The sequence below is a fragment of the Clavelina lepadiformis genome, chromosome 5, assembly GCF_947623445.1.
Source record: "Clavelina lepadiformis chromosome 5, kaClaLepa1.1, whole genome shotgun sequence".
NCBI lineage: Eukaryota > Metazoa > Chordata > Ascidiacea > Aplousobranchia > Clavelinidae > Clavelina > Clavelina lepadiformis.
The window spans coordinates 15,014,617-15,024,674 of NC_135244.1; the positions used below are offsets into that span (position 1 = coordinate 15,014,617).

General features: G+C 35.7%; 2 protein-coding genes across 2 annotated transcripts; both read right to left on the minus strand.

The window, feature by feature from the left end:
- Positions 1–7: 7 nt before the first annotated feature.
- LOC143460276 (peptidyl-prolyl cis-trans isomerase H-like) lies at positions 8–2,685 on the minus strand. The gene is made up of 6 exons (XM_076957724.1): positions 2,482–2,685; positions 1,281–1,369; positions 1,096–1,183; positions 871–963; positions 656–743; positions 8–545 (listed from the first exon to the last, which is right to left on the minus strand). The coding sequence occupies exons 1-6, from the start codon at positions 2,539–2,541 to the stop codon at positions 436–438; spliced, it is 528 nt and encodes a 175-aa protein (XP_076813839.1). The 5' UTR covers positions 2,542–2,685; the 3' UTR covers positions 8–435.
- Positions 2,686–6,605: 3,920 nt separating this feature from the next.
- On the minus strand, positions 6,606–9,702 carry LOC143460267 (DNA replication licensing factor mcm5-A-like). Its single transcript, XM_076957711.1, has one exon. The coding sequence runs from the start codon at positions 9,476–9,478 to the stop codon at positions 7,250–7,252; it is 2,229 nt and encodes a 742-aa protein (XP_076813826.1). The 5' UTR covers positions 9,479–9,702; the 3' UTR covers positions 6,606–7,249.
- Between the last annotated feature and the right edge of the window lie 356 nt (positions 9,703–10,058).

Sequence of the window (10,058 nt, forward strand, 5' to 3'; positions counted from 1 at the left end):
AAAAGGCCGAAATTGAAAATTTTTATTTAGTCAAAGTTCATATTATATTGACAACTACATGCCATATTAAATACTGTACGAGTATTTACCTATTTCTTAACGATTAGCTCACAAATTTTAGTACATTTCGCTTTTTCCTCATCAAAACTTTCTGCACATTTACAATCATTAGTGTAAACGTTACAACATACACTAAAATAATAATCCAGGGTACAAGTGGATTGTAAAACAAATCTTGCTAATTTAAAGAAGAATGTATATTTTGTCTTATGGCCATCCACAATAACTAGCATCCAGTTAGACTTAGACTGAATTCATTCATGGCAGCGTTGCAAAGGTATGGATGGCAAAATAACAGAAGTTGCAAGCCATGAACAGGTAAGTGCGATGACATAAAATCCCTGCACACTGCTGGGTCCGACAAGTAATAGATAATTACAACTCCCCACATTCTGATACAACAATAGGAAGTTTAGGACGATTATTTGCTCCAACCGGCACGTTTTCTATCCTTCGAACTACAAGCAGACCGTCTGTAACTTTTCCTGCAATGTGGGGAAAGGCAAGCAATTAGTTACCATCAATAAAAAACATAATTATATATACACAGACTTTAAATCTATGTATAGATATTATAACAATTAATAAATCATACCAAACACAACATGCTTTCCATCCAGAAAATCACACTTTGCACATGTGATAAAAAATTGGCAACCGTTCGTGTCTTTTCCACTATTTGCCTAAAAACAATCACGCTAACCAATCTATTGTTGAAATATTCTTAAAATGACATTTGAAGTAGGTTAAACATTTCCTGGTAAAATATCTGCAATGAAAGATTGGAAAATGGCAGATACCCGGTCATACCATAGAGAGAAGTCCAGCTCCTGTGTGGTGCATTTTAAAATTTTCATCTTCAAACTTTCCACCATATATACTCGTCAACCCGGTTCCATTGCTCTAAAAAGTTCAATTCTTAAAATTAAAAAAACTATTAATTCTTTATTGTATAAAACACATTTACATAAAAAATTTTCAGCTAAATGTACAGGAATTTTATGCAGATTTATTAAATTAACACCTTGTACATACTTGCACAAAGTCTCCACCTTGAATCATAAAATCTTTTATAACTCTGTGAAATGATGCTCCTTTGTATCCTATTGGAATACCATCCCGCCTGTGAATAAAAAATGCTTTTAGTTATCTTGCATTGTAAAATTTATCGAGGTGAACAATAAGCAAAAAATTTTTAATGCAAACATTTTCTGACAAACCTGTGCTCTCCTGTGCAAAATTTTCTGAAGTTTTCGGCAGTTTTTGGAACAATATCAGCAAACAACTCTATCTTGATGCGACCAATTTCCTAAAATTACGTTAGTTATATTAGCCACAAGCATTTCCTCAAATGCAAAAATGAAATTAACCATATTTTGTTGCTTGTGGGTAAAGTTTTTAAAAATTTACTAAAAAATGCACTTTATGAAAACCAATAAAATAACTGCTACATAACAGCACAATTGTTTATTTATTAACAAACATGTGAATAAAAACCACTGAAAGTTGGTTTGTTTATTGTGATCTCCCAAGATAATTGGATAAGCAAAAATATCAAAGCCAAATGTTCATGTCTAAGCTTTGATTGATCAATATTTACAACCAGTCTTTTTGTGCTATCCTCGGCTTTCAAAACAGAGTTATGCAAGCATTTTTAATGTACACAATGTACATATGAGTCATGAAATAATTATTTATATAATCTATAAGCATGTCATTTACAAACATTGCACATTAGCAAACTGTATTAAGAAAAGTAGTACATATTATATGTATCTGCAATTGTTTGTATAGATAGACAGGTAATGGTTGGATGTTTACAAGTCGAAATGTGCCGGTATTCAATAAACGATATAACTCTATTAGATAAAATATATATGTGTAAAAGGTAACATTTAACCCAAAATATTGCATGAAACATACAATATTTCTCAGTAAAGTTAAGTGTTAATAAATTATTAGCTTTCTCTGTTTAGTAATATTGGCATTGTACTGCTATACTGTCAAACTTCACTAATTTCGACAACTTTATATTAATTATTAAAAAATGTCAGTTTAGCGAGTTGTCCAGATAATCGAAATGGAAAGAATATCATAGTTAAATCAAGTTACATAAGATAGCAGGCATTTAGGATTACACTAGATCAAGACACAAAAAAGAACTGTAGCCTATTGAAGATACAACATCTAAAATGAAAAATTAAAGAAAGATAGAAATCTGGACAATGACTGTGCTTAAAACAAACTTTGATGAGTGACAAGCATGAAAAATTTACATATAAACATGTAACATTCCGGTTTGTAGGATTTGAATAAATCAGGTCGGACTATATTGCGGAAAAAACTATTATTTACAATTACGATAAACTTTTGTACCGATACATTATAACATGGCAAAAGTATATAAATTCTATTACATACCTGCCCACCAACAGTTATATCCATAAACACCACAGGATTACCAGTATCAGAAGCTGCCATAGTACTGCAGTAATCAGAAATTTTCAAGTGAAGTGAGTTTTGGATTTTTAACTAAATGTTATCCTGCAAAAGATGCAAGAACAACAGTAGAAATCTGAAATTACCACCGTGACAATGCCTAAGACAGCTGAAAAAATTTGGCGTGTAGAGCAAACTACATCAATCAATACCACAACCAATTATTACACTACAGTATGTTTAGTTCACAATTGAAAAATTGGAAACATAATCTGAGGACATTTTTATTACTCATGTGTGCACAACAGCCAACAATTAAGAAAATAATTATCAGTATCTTGATTATGAGTCTAGTCAGTGAATCGACTCAAGTCTCATTCAAATCATTCTTTACAAAGACTTGACTTAACTCAAGTCTTATATGTGAAATGATTTGACTTGAGTCTTAGGCGATACAAAACTTGACTTGTGACTCATGTTTGAGGACTTGGTTACGACTCTGATAATTATGCAATAACTAATACTTGCATTTGCTGAATATATTCTGAGTGACTTAAACAAACATGGAAGTCTGGTTAGCAGGGCTTGTAACCATTGTTATTGGTAAATAAATCTTATATATTTGAGCTGTTCATATTGTCCCAAGCTTGCATTGTGCACAAACATGGGCTAAGGTTTCTCTTTCAACTTTGGTGGCATTAAACCAGTGTCAGACATACACAGTTACACACGATATATTGACAGCCATATTGTTTTAATTACATAAAAATAATTATAAATTTTTATACAGAATCTCCCTATAATCAAGTGTGGATATGATGATCTAAATAACAGTGTTTTACGAAAAGATAATTCAGCAAAGTTCTCAAATCAATTAGAATGCTTTAAATTTTCAAAAATTTATGTTTCACCCTAAAAAGCATCATCAGTTTTTGTAACGGACAATACAGCAGTAAAATTAACTATCATTTAAGTAACAAAATTTAAAATTATTGACAATTTGAAATATAATTAACAAAATTACTGCGAAATGAAAAATGTTTTAAGTTTAATATTGGCATATAATGTAATTTGCCGGCTACTCTAATTGCCGTTTAGATTAGCATAGCCTCTTTCTTATATACGATCTGGGTAGCAAGATTTTTTTGATCGCTTATATGTAACAATGGAAATTGTGGGCCCACTTTGATTCTTAGTTGAACGCCACGCTTTCGGGGAATTGCATTGCAAAAATATCGCTCAGGTGGATAGCATATGAAATTCTATACAAAGCAAATAAAAAAATTGTAAAAGTGTTGCCTAGTTTTTATTTAGAGCGTTTTGAACCCTTTGCATTGGTTTTGTTTCATGAGGCCACGTTATATGATTAGTGTAGTATGCGACGGGAAATACGAAAGAGTTTGCTGGTATCTGCAGCGCATGCTATATATATAATAATTCTATTCAGATTACTGCTAGTGTATTATTTTGAACTTTGTTTGAAATGCATGTCAAAATTACTTTGAAATGCATGTCAAGTACACAACCACAGGATGCCTTTGTACGCTAGACCCCAGCTTCTCAAATTGTGACGTTATCTGGTTGTACACTTATATACTAGACCAGGGGTCGGCAACCTACGGCCCGCGGGCCGGATCCGGCCCGCCATGCGAAATCGTCCGGCCCGAGACATATTAATTAGTTATCACAAGAATACGGCCCGCCGTGTCTTATTGAGTTTCAAACTGTAGTGTTAGCATTTAGCAATTATAGTATTAATGAAAATTCCGGCCCGCCAAAGAGTTGTACGCTCGACATTTGGCCCGTGACTAGCAAAAGGTTGCCGACCCCTGATTTAAGGGTAAGATATTCGCGTTTCAGAAAAGCTGTCCCGGCAGTTACGGCCCGCCAGTATATTTTATTTTATCAAATTGGCCCGCGGCTCAAAAAGGTTGCCGACCCCTGTACTAGACCCTCCCTCAATCAATTCCATTTCCACATCGGTTTGGCTCGGCTACCCTGTGACCAGACCGCCACACGCATCGCGTCAGGGTGATTTCCCTAATTCAAAACGATGCGGTTTTTCAAACCGACATCGGACATTGTGATCAATCAAATGACTGTACAAGAATATACGCAAGTTGAACCCAACCATACCTATAAAACATGGTAATGAGCCGTTTGACCAGGTAGAAGTCTTCTTGCAACCCACCTTAAGCTTAACGCACGAAGATTTCTTCTGAACATGTTCACCGATTTTCAATGTAATTTGTCACGTGTATGATAGGCTTAACCTTAGCAGAAATTACGATTACAGCGGACAAGTTCTAGTCCTGAATTTAGGGCCATAGGATGTGAATAAATTGTTAAGCTGTTCCTGGGACACAGCAATGGCCCTAATTTATTTTCTTCACAGAAAGCCTGTGACAGTAAAAATAATAGCGAATGTTAGTTTAATTTCTTCTGCAATCTGCATTACTTATCAGTAGGGCAAGTTTTTGTTGCACTAAAAACGTGAGAAAGTTGCACTTAATTTTAACAAAAGTTGCAGTAAAAAGTTGCATTTATGCACAAGTTTTTAAAAGCATTAGGGTATGAGATACTCGAAAGGATCCGTTGTATAACCCAACAGTTTAAGATTTGCAGGGTGTCTGCTTGTTCCGTTTCTTTCTTCGCTATACAATCGATCATGCATACATTTATATGTTCTTTAGGTTTGAAACCTCATGACAGCATTTCGCTGTCAGCTCCTGTAGAGCTGTCAAATTTGGTACTTTCCCATTTCACGGACGGCCTGGCGAGACCGCCGAAAATAACATTTTTTGCCGGTACGCAGCAAGAAAATAACGCAATGCGGAAATAATTTTCCGCAAAAAGCCAAACAGCAAAGCGTTAACCCACCCCTCCCCTCCCCCCAAAACAAGTCAAATACCACACCCCAACCCCCCTAGGTCTGCAACTAACTAAGCTATCTCAACAACAATTGACCTCGAAAGACTAGACACAACCTGTTTCCGTTTGTGCGGGCTTGGCCAAAAGCCAAGTCATACTTTCACTTCTAATTTAGTTCGGGCACTGTCGTGCTTGGCTGGGGTTGTTGAACTTCTAGCTTGCAAGCCAAGTGTTGCGTCATAGATAACATTGAGATGCAGCTAATCCATCACATAGCTTTTGTTATGCAAAGCAAAGAGAATAGAAACATACTAGAAATAGTTTTATAGCATGTTTTTTAAGTCACTCCTTTACATTTTGCGCAATACTTGATAAAAGTTGCAGTAAAAAGTTGCATGAAAAATAGAAAAAAGTTGCAATATAAAATTCCTACAAACAGCTTAAAACATCATAATACATAAATTCTGAGTATTTAGGAAGCTGTAAAAAAAAGTTGCAAAAACTTGCCCTACTTATCAGTGTACTGATTTTTTTCCAAAAAACATTACTTCAATCAAGTGTAATTTACCTCCCAGAACCGGCTTCATTACCGTCGCGGGGTAATTACCCCCATCACTGCTTATAACTAGAGATCGACCGATACGTTTTTTTTTCAATGTCGAAACCGATTAATTATTTAATAGTCAAAGAAGCCGATAACCAATGTTAATTTGTAGTAAAACGGAAAGTGTTGACGTCAGAATTTTGAACAATAGAAACTAACACTTTTTAAAAATACATTTATATACCAGTACTTATCAAACAGCTTGCGTTTCAAAAGCATGTGGTGCTTGTGGCCATTTTGGCAAAATGTTACACTATCAACACATTACAGTAAAGGAATATAATTTTGAAGTTAAACAGCTGTGCATGCAAAACTTTCACTGCTGGTGAGCTGCCTAGTCTTGCCTTGGCACTGTGTATAACTGGGACAATGGAGCACCGGAGACATAGGGAGAAACCGTTTGCGGAGTGAGCCAAATTATCCAGTTTTATCCAAGCTATAAATCAAAATGCAAAATATCAGCGCCGATTATTATAACTCACAGGCGATAATCAGCTAGTCCTTACTTAAAAACTTTCTGGTAAATAGTTTGTTGATATATTACATTGAACAGTACCGTATTGGGCGTTTAATAGATTATTATGCCACCTTGCAATCTTTCTTTTTTATACAACAAATCAAACACACATGATACTACTTACAAACATGGTATTTACATATATACAAAGTCACTATAAAGTGATTTGGCAGTATTCAGCAAGCCCAAACATAAGTATTTACAAAAGAATAAACAGATCACATAAAGCAGCAGGTTACAAAAACAAGATCGCATCAATTTTCACAACAAAAATAAAAATGTACAGCAGCAAAAACAACAAGCTTTTCTACAAAAACTGTATATACACAATATTATACTGTGCAACAGTATTTTTGGCAGTGAGTAGTAGCCGTGGCCCAAAACAGACTTTCAGACAAAAATAAACATACTTACAAGATATGTACAAAGGCAAATTAAGCACAACTTAGCAAATTGATAAACACTACACTTTCCGTACAAGTGTCTCAACCAAAACTAACTTTGTTGTCATTTTTTTCTTTATGTTGTAAATGGTGCACTATCTTTACATTTAACAGTACATAAAATTTGACGATAAGGCAAAGACATCATAATACAAACCATATTTGCTTATTTTACAATGAATCAATTAGTTAATTGAAAAACCATAGTTAAGTGGGATCATTGTACACAAAATACTTTTTTTACATCCAATTTATAAGCAATGATACAGCAATTTTAGCAATAGCGCTTATATAAATTGTGACATGATACACCATTCATTTAATACGATAAAGCATTTTTCGTTGCATTCTATGTTGGATTTCTCCTCTTCTCATCATTAACTGCAACACTTTGTAAATTTTTCTTTCTTCATACTTCTGCTTCACAAAATCTTGAACAATTGCAAATTCAGAAACTTGAGAACCCACAACAAATCGCCTTTTGATTTGTCGTTCAATTCGACTAAGCTCCTCTTGATCAGATGTGGATGTAAACCCTTCTACTCCAGACAGGTTTCCAGTCATGGCTGCATCCAACGTAGAGACCTGAAACAAACGAAGTGCCTCATCTACTTCTGCTTCACCAGCAAATGCTTGGAGTTTCATTTTAGCCAGAGACTCTGCTATTCTGACAATCGCCTCCAACTGTCTAACAGTAATAGGAATTGAAGTTTTCTTTTCTGCTTCTCTTTCATGATTTCTTGCTCCAGATCTCATGAGGACATATCGATTTTGGAGCTTGTCACACGCAGCTTCAGAAAGCCTTGGACCACAACGGCTGCGACAATAAGCTATGTATTTCGTAAGTGTTAAAATGTCAATCTCGCCACTAGTGGTGTCCGGTGCTGAAGTCACATTAGCTGCCATATGCACACCCATGACATGCTTTGCAAGTGTAATGTCCCTGGACTGGTCATGCTCATCTTTAACAATGAAAATCATATCAAAACGGGACAAAATCGTTGGCATAAAATCAATGTTTTGTTCGCCCTTTGTATCATCCCAGCGGCCAAATACTGAGTTGGCAGCCGCCAAAACAGAGCATCTGGAGTTTAAGGTTGTTGTTATACCCGCTTTGGCAATTGAAATTGTTTGCTGCTCCATAGCTTCATGGATAGCAACCCTGTCATCCTCTCTCATCTTATCAAACTCATCGATACAAACTACACCACCATCTGCAAGAACCATTGCACCACCTTCCATAACAAAGTTCCTTGATGACGGATCTCTCATCACAGCCGCTGTCAAACCAGCTGCACTGCTGCCTTTTCCAGATGTGTAAACACCTATAGGAGAAACCTGCTCAACAAATTTTAAAAGCTGTGATTTAGCAGTTCCAGGATCTCCCAATAACAAAATATTTATGTCACCTCGACGTGTAAGGCCATCTGGAAGCCGTTTTCGAGAACCTCCAAAAAGCAAACAAGAAATAGCTTTCTTTATATCAAGACTTCCAAAGATCGAAGGAGCGATAGATTTTCCTATTGTATCACAAATGTTTGGAGATGTAGCCAATCGTCTTATGTTTTCTTCATCCTCCTGAGTGAAAGTAATTCCCATTGACCTTCCGGGTCCACCAGTTTCCACCTCCACACCAAGAACTCTTACATAAGGAGAACGAATTCCTGCACCTATTCTGCTTTTCTTTTCCCTCCCTCTGACAGTAACCCCTTTTGCTGCTCGTCTTATGGCATAAATTCCAATAACAGTTACTCTATTACCAGGTACTATTCGATCACAAAGATAACGATCAATGTATAACTGCAAATGACGTGGCATTTCACCCATGGGCACAGCATCTGGCGCTTCTTGAAGTTTCAAAGTCTGGAAATCCACACAAGTGCATTTATCAGGCAGAATAAAATATGGGTCCATTGGACAGGGTTCACGACCCTGTGCCTCAGTAGTACATTTTCGAGGCAAGGTGTACCCTTCCAATCCTGGACGAACCTGAATATTTGGCACAACGGAACGACATGAACGACACATGAGAGAGATTTTGGTTGCTTTTGAACGAACTGATGATGCTGAAACTGCAATACCAGGAACTTTTACCAACTTTGACATCATTGAGGCTTTTAGGTTTCGAACGGAAATACACCTGGCCGACGATTTAAACATAATTTGAATGTCTTGGACACTTCCTTCATTTTCAGGCCTGGGCCGTGTTACTTCATCAGCAATCTCTTTTGCTGCCTGCTCAAACAGTGTTAGATACTCTGCTGGACGGTGATATATGTAATCAGCTAATTCATCATCATATGATGCCAGGTGGCCCAGATCAACTTCAAGCCAATATTCTCCAAGGTTGTAGCGACGCTTTAATTGATCTCTGTATAAATACGATACACCAGTTGATGTTGAAGATACACAAAACTCCCTTAAAAAGTCTCGAAACTTCTTTTTTATGGCTGTTCTTTGAGCTTGTGCATTATCAGTTTGTTCATCTCCCCCAAAATTATCACTGAAGAAAATACCAGGATCATCAAAGCCTGACATAGCCATTTTTCAACCAATTTTGTGTGTAAACCAAGGTTCAAGTATCAACTAATAACTATGCCAACCTTATTACCAAAATATGTACATCTCATCATACTGCATTTGCAAAATCAATTTGTTAAAATTCCAATGCAAAGATCAATCTAATATTGCAACCAACGATAAAATTTCACTTAAATAAAAAACTGACTAAAATTTAAATTCTAATAGATACAGTATATAACAGCGAAGCATGTGATGTAAAAGGCATAAGAGTTTGTGTCTAAAGTTTGAGTTTATCTACAGTGCTTGTAAAAGTAGATATTATTCTTGTATTATCACTGCTAGCCTACTGATTTAAACTTTTTTCTAAATTCAAAAAAAAAAACTTCTATTACGTGCAGTTAAAGCAAAGCAAACTTTATGCATTTTATGTTGTTATTATGCTTCGCTGACCACACATGGTAACATCATATCAAACAAGAATTTAAAGAGTTAAAATATTCTTAAGTATAAGCGGTCGAAAATTTCGTGCAACACAAAAAATTGCTGGCAGTAACTCATAAAAAATATTTTATATTTTTATCTTCCACTGTTGACCAAAGTT

Bases quoted from the DNA above. Each gene is read 5' to 3' on its own strand.
- LOC143460276 (XM_076957724.1), bottom strand. From the start codon at position 2,541: ATGGCAGCTTCTGATACTGGTAATCCTGTGGTGTTTATGGATATAACT. The intron at 1,184-1,280 runs GTTTGTCAGAAA...TTTTATTCACAG, and splicing joins TTTTGCACAGGAGAGCACAG to GCGGGATGGTATTCCAATAG. The intron at 744-870 runs GTATGACCGGGT...GATTGTTTTTAG, and splicing joins GAGCTGGACTTCTCTCTATG to GCAAATAGTGGAAAAGACAC.
- LOC143460267 (XM_076957711.1), bottom strand. From the start codon at position 9,478: ATGGCTATGTCAGGCTTTGATGATCCTGGTATTTTCTTCAGTGATAAT.